General features: G+C 35.1%; 1 protein-coding gene across 1 annotated transcript in view; it reads left to right on the top strand.

Moving 5' to 3' along the window:
* The window catches only part of LOC102801547 (gamma-aminobutyric acid type B receptor subunit 2-like), a 43510-nt gene that overhangs the window by 13097 nt on the left and 16054 nt on the right, over positions 1 to 14359 (top strand). Inside the window, exons 2-7 of the mRNA XM_085501693.1 lie at positions 4377 to 4514; positions 7647 to 7817; positions 8805 to 8906; positions 9696 to 9761; positions 10153 to 10344; positions 10810 to 11037. Of these exons, the coding sequence (XP_085357819.1) occupies positions 4377 to 4514; positions 7647 to 7817; positions 8805 to 8906; positions 9696 to 9761; positions 10153 to 10344; positions 10810 to 11037 (897 nt within the window). The remainder of the gene's footprint in view (positions 1 to 4376; positions 4515 to 7646; positions 7818 to 8804; positions 8907 to 9695; positions 9762 to 10152; positions 10345 to 10809; positions 11038 to 14359) is intronic.

The raw sequence follows: 14359 nt of genomic DNA, 5'->3' as shown, positions 1-14359 counted from the left end.
ACTAATTGACCACTAATGCGTTATAGTTTACTTTGAAAAGTTAGGTTGCATTGTGTGTTCACTCTAACTCAAGGAAGACACATCTCCAATATGTGTATATAATTTCAGTAATTGCTTTCACAAGCATGGACATACATACTTGTCAATGATTGACATGAGTGAATGTGATTACAAGCATTCAAATGGACGTTTGAGTGTTTCGTCATAGTTTATTTTTCTGAATCTATACTGAATAAGAAATACTTTCGACTGGATTGAACTTTTACTGTGCATGGGGAAAATACTATCTCGGTTTCTTTTATAAGTACACACAGCTAACGCATTTTCATTCTGTCGTATGTGCTCAATAATATTTTCCGTAGTTGTTTGACTATTATGATGTGGTTAATTAACCTTATAATAGGAATAGTCACACGTTCGAAATGATTAGATTATCAGTGGTATTTACTCACAATTCGCTTAGTGTTAGAAACTGTATATCCAGTTAATTGTTATGAATACACCTGACATTATAATTATTATCAGTAAAAATGATACATGACATTTGCGGTGCTGACATTGTCGGGGTGTAGGTTCGTCAAACAATTATTTTTTGCTTGTTTTATATTTAGATGATATTGACTATACATATTCAATATTTCGAAGTTACCACTTAAATACCACTAAGGTAACAATGGTATAGATACCTTCGTAATGATTCTCCTGTTATCGAGAGAGTTTCAAGCCTAAATAGATTTCAGAATCTGCATTTATCCATGTGTTTATTTGAAAAAAAGTCCAGTTTTTTTATATTGCTCTCAGAGAATGATTTCAGAAGTGTTTTTTATGATGTCTAAATTGTGAAATACTTGAGAATGCTTATCACGTGCCTAACAACTTGGTATATTGTCACAAGAGAATTCCTGATGTTTTATTTTCTGTACATACATAGTAGACCAATATAGTGTGAAAGTGCCAGAGTCTTGAAAGCACTGGAAGCTGTTTAAGTTTGAACTCTCTTTACCGACTCTAAAACGTAAGTTGTTGGGAGAATGACTAATTTGCATAATCATTCACACTATGTAAATTATACAGTGGCTATAACTCTCACACGCCGATTACTCTTATTTTAAATTTGGTATTTCTAATAAATTATAGCGAGATTCAATCATCATCTTTCACAATTATTTATGTAAAGCCTTGCAAATTATGCAGAGCATTCGAATACACTTTCACACTTTACTTTTAAGGTAATTTGAATGTTTGTAGCTTATGGAACGTATATCTAGCTACTTAACGCAAGACAACCAAACTGAATAAAATCGTTAAGAAATTGTGCGGTCCTTATACTTATACTGATCCATTCCTCATATTTTTTTAGTATTGTACACTTTCATACATTATAAATACAGAAAATAGTGTCAGGTATGTTATTTTTCAATTTAGCTATTTTTATGCATGTCTGTATCTTTTGTGGTGTCGGCTGATAGAGACAGAGGGAAAATCAACAAATATATTATTGCAATAGTCCTAGCCAGTTTCAAAAAGAAGATTAAGATACTTCAATTTAAAACATATTAAAGCAATCGGGCTCGCTGTTTTTATCAACATTAATGAAATAATTCATGAAATTAAAGAAATGAACAAAAGGAAAAAATACAAACTAACATTCTGTGTTTAACAGTTTTAAGAATACATAGCTTCGCTTGATTGTATTGACCATGTGGCTAAATATGTTTGGGGAACGCTGCCCACAACTTTGCATCTGCATTTTTACATTAAGTAATTACCAAACAATGTGAAGAGCGTGTATAAGAGCGATCGGAGAAAATAACATTAATTACAGAAAGGAATGTCTTATCTAGATTATCTTCAACTACAGTAGACAAACCGCAAACTTCCAGCATATATAATGTCATAGTCCGTGTGTATACATAATTTCTTTCTGTTTACATAATATCATTACAATGTTTTCTTTTTACTCTGATCAAAATATGTTGTTTTCTTCGAAATCACGAAAATGGAAATATGTTAAAATAAACTCGATACATTCACACTAAAGACGGTTACATTGATTTCACTGTATGTACCAGAGCAATGTTCCACCTGATAGGTTCTCCAAAATCGCCATATTTGTTTCAATATACACATTAATAATGTCATAATCATGTTGTATGCGGAAACCTTCTTGCGCGATTTTACATAATCAACGTTATTAACTATGTCATATTACTTAAATTAAAGACACCCAAAACTAAAATTGTATTTATCAATTGAATGCTACAATAAATAAAATATTGCAATAGGCTATAGTATCAGGGAATAATCATAACAGTTTATCATTTAATAATAAACATAGTATTTATCCACATTGTGCCAGATCCAACAATCCTTATATCACTCATGGTAGGAGCTGTGTAACTGTGTAAGTGGGAAACGTTTTTAAGTATTAACTCGACAGCATTCGGAAATACCAAGCCCTGTAATATTTTTTCAATATCATTATCCATATCAACACATATATAAATAATTCAGGTATTATGATCGTGAAGGAAACGTATTTGGTGACCTGTTTAAAAGCATTAGCTATTTCAGCCTTGAATTTCTATTACAAATGTACATACACACTTACTGTGACCATGAACTTTATAATCTTTTGTCCTACAAATCTAACTGGATCTTGTGAGCTGGTTTAAATATGGTAGGCGCTAGCTATTTTACCCTTGCATTACGAATAATTGGAATGTTGACTAGCACTATAATTTGTACAGTTTTATAATAATTAATTAATCTTTCGGCAATCAATGATTATATATCTAAATTCTAATCAAAATTGGAACTGGTATTTAAATAATTAAAGGAAAACGAACATTCACATACACGGCGAGATTCAATTCCATACACAACACGAGATTCAAACACATACACGAGTAATACAATGGGAGCGCGTAATACGACCTTCCGTCGTATGTAATGGTAACATCTGCAAACTGGTATGATAGTCTTTAACATATAGTTTAACAATATGATTTTGAAATATTAATAAAAATAACAATCTTTCATGTTGTATAGACAGGAGACATATTTGAGACGATTGAAGTATGGATAAACACTAAAGCAGTAGCCAATATAAATATAATACAGCAGCATCTTGATTATGACATGTTCTCAGTTCTTAAATAGCAATTGATATTGGCCAAACATTTTTGTCACATGGGGGTTTGATTATGCTCGCTATTTACGTCAGTCTTCTGAAATACATACATTTGTTGGTGGCGTTACAAAGGAGTCGAATCTTGTAAGAAGCTAACTGGAGATTAGTGATCAAATTAGCTTCAAACTAATCTCCTTATTTACAATCTCGATCGACTCTCGTCTCGACAATACAATTTAATATATAGATTATTATAAAATGTCATTTCACGTTGTTTCAAATACGATATACTGTATATATATATCGATACTGACTGATGTTGATGACATCTCTCGAATAGTTTATATATTGTATATCTAATTTATGAACAAATTATTATTTGTGCAATCAATCTGCTGTAAATTTGTTTCCTTGCTTAATATACAAACGACCTTACGTATAGACATGCACTTAATATGTTGAACCGACCTCATACGAATTCACCATACTACTAGCTTTGCGGAAGATAACTTGATTGAAGTACTCCTTAAGGTGATCGATAAAAAATAAATGATCGGTCGCAAGGAGCAAGAAATTGGAAACATAATTAGAGTATCTGTCTGAAGAGGATTGAACTGCCAGCACATATCCGATCTCAAACAGTAAAAAACAATCGTAATCGTTATTAAAACTGACATGCTGTCTATTTGACTGGAAATCCTAATGGAAATATAAATTAAACTTTCGAAAAATGAACATCTTGAGCAAATATTATGAATATATGACGGCAGTCAACATTTTCATCAAAATGACGTTCAATTATTTTATTTTCCTTGGTTGTTGCAGTTTTGTAATGTCGGATTAGATTATTAATGTCACAAATATGTATTTGTTGTTTGTTTAATACTGAAATACAAGCATAGGTCATATAATGATATAGATCTTGGATTGTGAATGATTAGCTGATGACTTTAAAATGAATTATATTTAGCTGTGTTTAATAAGCTGAATGTTATCATTCGACTGTAATTCATCATTATCTTGTCATCCAACATATACTCTACGATCAAAATGTAATTAGGCTCCTCTGTGAGGGAAGGAAAAGGTCATCTGAAAGTGTAATTATCTTGCAGTATCTTGAATCAGGGACGAATGTTGCAAACTGAAATATGTATGTGGGTGAATAAATGAAGCGTAATAAAACACATAGAAGAACAATGTTATTTATACTGTAACAAGAACCATTGTTTTGAATTGTTCACAGTGCGAAATGGCGGAAGGAACAAAAGCCTTCTTCGAAGCCATGGCAGAGGGACCTCCTAAACTGATGGTGTTTGGCGGAGTGTGTTCCAACGTCACAGCTCCGATTGCAGAAGCTGTTATATGGTGGAAGTTAGTACAGGTAAGTCAACACTATGTTCGTTCTGCTGGGATTGTTCATGTATGTAATATCTCACTCACTCAAGTGTATTCGGGTGAACACCTGTCAGAAATAAGAGATTGACGTAATGTGTTTTATGAGTTGAAGTCATCCAGGGGAATCTGGCAAATTAAAAATAGTTATCATTGTTATATTTGCGTTTTTTTGTACAAAATGTTTTATAAATTTATATAACATCGCACTTAAAATTAAGATTAAACCTAGTTAAGATTTTATTTTGCGACGATACATTTTAAAAAATCACATCTCATATATAGTGTGTGTAATTTAAATTACAGGCATATTGCGAACATAAGAATGCGCAAGTCGAAATTCGACAAAGCGCTTCGCTATGAATAAATGCGCACCCCACCATGTAACGTTGACTGTCCTATAATACGACGACTAGAAATAGTGTGTATTACACGTGGACCTAAAGTGAATAGACTGAGATACGCACAGAAAAGTACATGTATATAATGTAGCAGCATCTTATAGCGTTTACGGACGCCCAACATATACAAAATATTATACGGTGGCGAAAATACCCTGGCACATATTCGGTGCTCTCGCTGTCATTGTATAAGGCGTTTTAAAACGGAGAAAACGCACAGTGACCGCATATCAACGCACAACGCTGGCGAAAGTAACGTGACAGAAACGTGCCAGAAAACGGTCAGCTGACAGAAAAAAAAACGGATAAATAGTCCAATTATATTTTTCAAACATAACAGACTAGACATTGAAAATTCCAAAAGCAAAATCCGCACCTACTGCGAAGGGTAAGTGCAAGGCGGCGTAGGAAGGCCCCAAGATCACCATTTCCTCCCTAAGACAATTTATGAGGGTAATTAAATACCGAGTATTCAACGAATGAAATTAATACAAATTACATTCATATTACAAATATTTGTAACAATTCATATAGCATATCATCGCACAACGTAATGAACAAATAACAAGAAGGTTATATATAAAAGTTACCAACATTTCTCTGGTGAATTGTAATTTATTCATTCACTACGTCTCCCTCGAACTCAACTATATCAATGTGCCGCGATTTCAAATAACGACAATCAATATTGTGAAAGATAAACGATATATAACTATAATGCAATAATATAATACACCGGTAATATCAGATTTATTTTCTACTCGTGACGCGTACTCACTCAACCTCGTGTTGATTGCTACCGGTGTTATTATTGAAATGGGTTTAATAGAAAACAACGGAGAATACATATTCAGATGTGAGTTCTATCACTCCTATGAGGCAGCTACACCCATCTTTATTCATGACAGTGAATCGAACCCCCTAACATATTCATCACGGTTAATCGAACTCCCGTAACATATTCACGACGGTTCATCGAACCCCCTAACATATTTATTACGTTGAATCGAACCCCCTAACACATTCATGACGGCGAATTGACCCCTTAACATATTCATGATGGTAAGTCGAACCCCCTAATATATTCATTTAAAAAGTACATTAACAGCTGATTGGAAATGATCAAACTAAATACTTTAGGAGTTCTTTTGAACTACTTTTCGTTTTGATTAATATGATTTGTTTAAAGAACCCACAAATAATGGTGCAACATTATAACATTCCATATAATATTAATTCACTTCAATTTACTAATATAGATATTTTTCATTATTACCTACAAGGAAAAAGAACTTATTGCTTATTCCATGGTGTAATTCTACACTATTTACAAGGGGTCAGTCTCGATTAGTCGTTGACTGTCACTATTTTTAAACTTCTGTAGGGTTTTTTTTTGTAATATTTATAACATATTTATATAAAGAAAAAAAAGAAGTTATAAGAAGGAAGGTATGACGAACGTGATATAATCTTCAATTCGGTTCTATCCTGCTCAAATGATGTCATGGACTATTGTATGAGATTTTCTCTCAAGAAAAACACATATTGTTAAATTCGTCCTGTTAGCCGTGAAAAACATCGTCGATTTAGAGCACATTCAACAGATTTAATGATTGATTAATTGATTGGTGCTCACTGCATGCAAAGTTTGTTTAAATAAACGTGAAATAAATTTGTGATAGAAGGATATAACAAATTTGTATTATAGACAGTCAGTTCGAATGAAATTTGAAACATTTGAACTGAAATGTTGTTGTTTTTACGTGAGGCGGTAATCATGCATCATTTGTATGGCTAGCTTGTTGAAGGGTTAGATTAGGCCAATTCTGATATCTCTAACACAACGATAAATATCATTAGGGAGAAAGAGTTGATTGAGCTAATATAAGCCCACTTGTACTAATCAATGTTCTTATCAATAGATACTTGATGAGCTATGTCTGGAATTACTCTAGGCGCATCTTCGCGGCACGGTGACATTCAGGCGGAAAACTTGTGATCACATGCGCAGTCTGTGATGCTTACGCGTTAGGGTGCTACGAATTTATCATTGCGTTTCATAATTTATTATTTCATTTATTAGGAAAAGAAACTAAAATCCACGCATTATTTCAAACCTGAATTAATAATGATAATAGGAGATTTAATATGCAAAAACAGATTGGCGGCAATGATTAGAAGACACTCGTCTATGACATGTCTTCATAGACTATCGGCCGTGGGTGATTAGTACTATTCCATGCAATGTTTTTGTTATACGGATACAATCATCTACTCAATGCCGAGATAATAAATCAAAAGGAAACGGGATTATCAATATTTTAGATTGATAAAAATAAAGATGTAAATGTGGTGAGAAGTTAGAGCGGGGGTAGTCACCTGCGCACGCGCGGGAATTGAGTCTCACGCGACGATAAAAACACGCGCTAAAAACGCAAAGTCTCATGGGTAGACGCTTGTTTGTAAACAATGACACGCTTTGGCCATCTGACGCATGCGCAGGTGCGACTCCCGCGCTTTAACACTCGCTAAAAGACGACACAGTATAAATGTTATCAACAATGAGGCAATCGGGTGGAACGTATTGCATATTATGATGAACTTGGTGTATGCCGTTGTTTAAATCGTTCCACGTTAGAATAAACACGATGTGGTTCAGTTTTGCCGTTGAACATGAACATTAATTGTTATATTCTCTGTATTTCATGTACACCGGTTAGCTGTCTTACGCAAACACAGAGCCATTTTTATCAGAACGTGAGAAGTACCCTACGTTTTTCCGCACCGTTCCTTCTGAAGCTGACTTCAACCCTGCCAAACTAAAGTTACTAGAATATTACAACTGGACCCGCGTTGCTACGATTCACCAAGACACGCCACGATTTTCTATGGTAAGTACACCGTACATATATGCTATATATTCATCGAAAATGCAGTTGCAAATCAATATTCTAAACATTACACGTCCGTTACTATGTTACGTGTCATTAGTAAGGAATGTCATGTCATGTAAGGTCTGCTACATATATATTGAAAAAGCCATTTCAATTAGTGTGTGTAATGTGTAATATGAAATAACCTATTTGTCTTGATGAGAATAACGCTTGCACTTAGTAAGTGAATTGAAAATTGTACACGGATGACCACATTCGAATATTCAAGCGTTAATATTTTGAAGATTGATATTGTAACAAAGGAACATATCTCAGTTGTACCCATACCTCGTATCAGTGTGTATGTACCTCAGGTGTAAATCGCAGATGATTGAGGGCGCGCTGTCTTTATTGCGTCGTCGTGTGATATGTTTGTACAGTTAAGGGCGTAAATGATACATTCAAGCGGATCGTCACCTGCGCACGCGCGGGAATTGGGTCCCAAGCGACGATAACAACACACGCTAAAAATGCAAAGGCTCATGGGTTGACGTTTGTTTGTAAGCAATGACACGATATGGCCAACTGACGCATGCGCAGGTGACGAATTGCCCGCTTTAAACTCGATGCAATTATGGTAACGCTGTTTCTCAAAATGTTGAGATGTCTGTGCAAAGCACGGCGAAGCAGGTGGTGGACACCATTCTGTTAGCACGATGCAAACAGCTAAAACAGATCAACTCAGTCTGTATGTTTGTCTAGCTCATCAATGCAAGTGCAGTATTGCGGTCAAATCAGTCTTCGGCAATAGACAATTTTAAGAATGATAGAGCTATATACTCAGGTTACAGCTCTCGCGAGTGCTCCGCTGACAGCTTAGGCTCGCTAAACACGGTCGTTTCTTTCGCACAGAGAGTATTTAACGTCACTTGTTTAAGGGTTCCCAATGGATATGCATTCTCACGCTCCACGCCTTATCTTGTATTATATGGATTTGCATTGCAGGCGCACAACAAATTAACGCGTGAGCTTGAAGACGCGGGAATTAAACTACTGAAAGTAGCAAGTTTCGCAAGTGACCCAGAAAGTGCTGTTCATCTTATAAGTGTAAGTTTTCGTGAATAGATACACCTAATTAATAACTGTTATGTCTGTCTTGGGATGTTCTATCATTCTGTTTTACAGATAATTGATAGGATGACCGCAGATAATTGATATACCGCAATGTAATTCAATATCGGTGGTCACAAGGGAGAATATACACAACCTATCCCCCATCGTTGCCATGGTGATATTGGTTTTCCATCAGAAACATTATATGCCTCATTACTCTCATTTCCATACATGCATCTTTCATCGTATAGGCTACTTTGTCCTAAATGCGCCCACGTAATGAGTAACTGTTGTTGGGTACAGTAATTGGAGCTACTTTAGACATAACGAAATTATAAACCATCAGAATATCCCTAACATTAGTATTTTACATTAACAAACTTTGTGTATACTATATATATATATAATGTGTTAATCCTGATTTCTTAAAAGTTCATGCAAATAACGAGACTGGCATTGAGTAATGCGCAGAGTGAACCACATAGAAGCTGTGTGTGGTGTGTGGCACAGAAAATTACCACGGATTTAACCGTTCAGACTACTTCAATTACTACGGTCAGACTATGTTGTAATAGGGTGAATAACTAGCCACTGCCCTGCCTGATGTGGTATGTATCAAGAGTTACCAATCAGGTACAATCAACAGGCCAGATTAGAGCGGATACAGTTAGCAAGTCCCTTGAGAGTGTACAACCATTGTGCTTGTACTCAAACCAACTAACGCCCGTCAGTGAGGATTACAGTATAGATTGATGTTTTCAAATTTTACCTACTTCTGAGCAGGAATCTGGAGCGAGAATTATCTTGGGTTATTTTGAAGAGGAGATGGCAAGAAAAGTCTTCTGTCATGTAAGTTAACGTGATTTCCCAGGCGGGCGCATTATGCTTTTAGTGTTGACACTGATATGTATGTGGAAGATTGGCTACAGAAGGTTAAACATTGAACGTGTGTTGTATGTCAGAATTGAGGATTACACACGTGAAATCTCTTTGATAAGGTCAAATGCAGAGCGTTTACAACCTGTCAAGAAAGGGGATTATAATACGTCTGAAGTAGGGCACTCTAAGAAAAAGCTGGTTAACGCAACTCATGTACTTTGCATTACAGTGATGTTTCCAGGAAGGGAAGAGTGGAACTTGTCAGTAACACTAGTAGCTGGATTTCCGTTTTGACATAACGTTTAATTTATCTGTTATTTTGGAATTATAACATCAGTTCTTACACACTCATTGCGCACAGGCATATAAGAGTAAACTCTATGGTAGTAAGTACGTATGGATTCTCCCCGGTGGCTATTCTGATACATGGTGGAACCACACAGATATATTAGACGATTGCTCCGCGGATGACGTATATACAGCTATCGATGGTTACTTAGCAACGGATATTCTACCCTTGAGTGCTAACGACGGGAAGACCATATCTGGATTTGTATGTATCATATAAAATTGGTTATATTTAATTAACGTCAATATTCACAATTCTGTGTATATAATTCCAGTTCTGTGTGTGTTTTATATGCGGAAAAACTTCGGACCAGCATTGATTTGCAGTATTGGTGGCTATAGTAATAATAGAAGCACGGTGATGAATCGTTCAAGTCACTGTGAATGATGAATACAAATAATAATAATGTAGAGAACGTTAGGCTACAAATAAATTAATTAAACACAAACACAGTCACAATTTGGAATGAATTAAGATAAGCCATGAATATAATATTTTTAGTTTGGAATAATAATCTTAACCTCGGGTATTATTTGTATATCTCTATAATTATATCTTGTGTTAATAAGGAATGATGCATGAGTACGTCCGACTGCTCAGTGGCACACTTTATCCATGTATACTTTCTCGTAATATATTAAATTGGATTAGTCATATTTCTATTTGCAGACAGCAAGTGAGTATGAACATCACTACAATGAAATACGAGGTGGCAATTTTACGAATCTCCATGGTTACGCGTACGATGGAGTGTGGGTTCTTGCACTAGCTTTACATACCGTCTTAATTCAACTTGGCGATGACTATACAGCACTGACTCAGTTTGACTATAATAACTCTTACATATTGGATATGTTCATGGAAGCGATGAATGAGACTGATTTTATGGGAGTAACTGTAAGTACAATATCTTACACAAGTTGAACATGTATAAGTATGCATTGTCACTTACACAACTGTCCCGATATACAATGCATAACTCAACTGTCCTGATACGTATGACTTAACTGTCCCGATATACAATGCATAACTCAACTGTCCTGATACATACGACTTAACTTTCCTGATATGTAATACAAAACTCAACTGTATTGATACATATGACTTTACTTTCCTGATATGTAATACATAACTCAACTGTCCTGATTCGTATGACTTAACTTTCCTGATATGTAATACATAACTCAACTGTCCTGATACGTATGACTTAACTTTCCTGATATGTAATACAAAACTCAACTGTATTGATACATATGACTTTACTTTCCTTATATGTTAGTAATACATAACTCAACTGTCCTGATTCGTATGACTTAACTTTCCTGATATGTAATACATAACTCAACTGTCCTGATACGTATGACTTAACTTTCCTGATATGTAATACATAACTCCACTGTCCTGATACGTATGACTTAATTTTCCTGATATGTAATACATAACTCAACTGTCCTAATACATATGACTTATCTTTCCTGATATGTAATACACAACTCAACTGTCTTGATACATATGACTTTACTTTCCTGATGTGTAATACATAACTCAACTGTCCTGATACATATGACTTAACTTTCCTGATATATAATACATAACTCAACTGTCCTGATACGTATGACTTAACTTTCCTGATATGTAATGCATAACTCAACTGTCCTGATACATATGACTTAACTTTCCTGATATGTAATACATAAGTCAACTGTCCAAATACATACGACTTAACTTTCTTGATATGTAATACATAACTCAATTGTCCTGATACGTATGACGTACTCAACTGTCCTGATACGTATGACTTAACTTTCCTTATATGTAATACATAACTCAACTGTCCTGATACGTATGACTTTACTTTCCTGATATGTAATACATACCTCAACTGTACTGATACGTATGACTTAACTTTCCTTATATGTAGTACATAACTCAACTGTCCTGATACGTATGACTTAACTTTCCTGATATGTAATACATAACTCAACTGTCAATACATGTGACTTAACTTTCCTGATATGTAATACATAACTCAACTATCCTGATACATATGACTAACCTTTTCTGATATGTAATACATGGCTCAACACTTCTGATACATATGGCTTAACTTTCCTAATATGTAATACATAACTCAACTGTCCTATAATGCAATAATGCAATGCATAAATAAACTGGCATAATATACAATGCATATCTCAACGTTCCTGATATGTAATGCATAATTCTACTGTCCCGTTATAAATTGATAAATAAACTTCTTGATATGTGTTAGATAATACAACTTTCTCTATATGCATGGCTTAACTTTCCTGATATACTAGGCAGAACCCAACTGTCCTATTACAATGCACTAACTAACTGTCCTGATACGCAATGCATAACTGAATAGTCCTAATATACAACATATAACTCAACTGTCGTGATATGCAATGCTTAACCCAACTGTTGTGATATGCAATGCTTAACTCAACTGTCGTGATATGCAATGCTTAACCCAACTGTTGTGATATGCAATGCTTAACTCAACTGTTGTGATATGCAATGCTTAACTCAACTGTTGTGATATGCAATGCTTAACTCAACTGTTGTGATATACAATGCTCAACTCAACTGTCGTCATATGCAATGCTTAACTCAACTGTCGTCATATGCAATGCTTAACTCAACTGTAGTGATATGCAATGCTTAACTCAACTGTAGTGATATGCAATGCTTAACTCAACTGTAGTGATATACAATGCTTAACTCAACTGTCGTGATATGCAATGCTTAACTCAACTGTCGTGATATGCAATGCTCAATTCAACTGTCGTGATATACAATGCTTAACTCAACTGTAGTGATATGCAATGCTTAACTCAACTGTCGTGATATGCAATGCTTAACTCAACTGTAGTGATATGCAATGTTTAATTCAACTGTCGTGATATGCAATGCTTAACTCAACTGTCGTGATATGCAATGCTTGACTCAACTGTAATGATATGCAATGCTTAACTCAACTGTCGTGATATGCAATGCTTAACTCAACTGTCGTGATATGCAATGCTTAACTCAACTGTCGTGATATGCAATGCTTAACTCAACTTAATGATATGCAATGCGTAACTCAACTGTCGTGATATGCAATGCTCAATTCAACTGTCGTGATATGCAATGCTTAACTCAACTGTCGTGATATGCAATGCTTAACTCAACTGTCGTGATATACAATGCTTAACTCAACTATCGTGATATGTAATGCTTAACTCAACTGTAGTGATATACAATGCTTAACTCAACTGTCGTGATATGCAATGCTTAACTCAACTGTCGTGATATACAATGCTTAACTCAACTATCGTGATATGCAATGCTTAACTCAACTGTAGTGATATGCAATGCTTAACTCAACTGTAGTGATATACAATGCTCAACTCAACTGTAGTGATATGCAATGCTTAACTCAACTGTAGTGATATGCAATGCTTAACTCAACTGTCGTGATATGCAATGCTTAACTCAACTGTCGTGATATGCAATGCTCAATTCAACTGTCGTGATATGCAATGCTTAACTCAACTGTCGTGATATACAATGCTCAATTCAACTATCGTGATATGCAATGCTTAACTCAACTGTAGTGATATGCAATGCGTAACTCAACTGTCGTGATATGCAATGCTCAATTTAACTGTCGTGATATGCAATGCTTAACTCAACTGTCGTGATATGCAATGCTTAACTCAACTGTCGTCATATGCAATGCTTAACTCAACTGTTGTGATATGCAATGCTTAACTCAACTGTCGTGATATGCAATGCTTAACTCAACTGTAGTGATATGCAATGCTTAACTCAACTGTAGTGGTATGCAATGCTTAACTCAACTGTAGTGATATGCAATGCTTAACTCAACTGTCGTGATATGCAATGCTTAACTCAACTGTAGTGATATGCAATGCTTAACTCAACTGTCGTGATATGCAATACTTAACTCAACTGTCGTGATATGCAATGCTCAATTCAACTGTCGTGATATGCAATGCTTAACTCAACTGTAGTGATATGCAATGCTTAACTCAACTGTCGTGATATGCAATGCTTAACTCAACTGTCGTCATATGCAATGCTTAACTAAACTGTTTTGATATGCAATGCTTAACTCAACTGTCGTGATATGCAATGCTTAACTCAAATGTTTAGATATGCAATGCTTAACTCAACTGTCGTGATATGC

The sequence above is a fragment of the Saccoglossus kowalevskii genome, chromosome 7 (assembly GCF_978046115.1).
Source record: "Saccoglossus kowalevskii chromosome 7, keSacKowa6.1, whole genome shotgun sequence".
In the NCBI taxonomy this organism is placed as follows: Eukaryota; Metazoa; Hemichordata; class Enteropneusta; family Harrimaniidae; genus Saccoglossus; species Saccoglossus kowalevskii.
The sequence above is the reverse complement of the archived record's forward strand: the minus strand, read 5'-3'. Positions and strand labels throughout refer to the sequence as shown.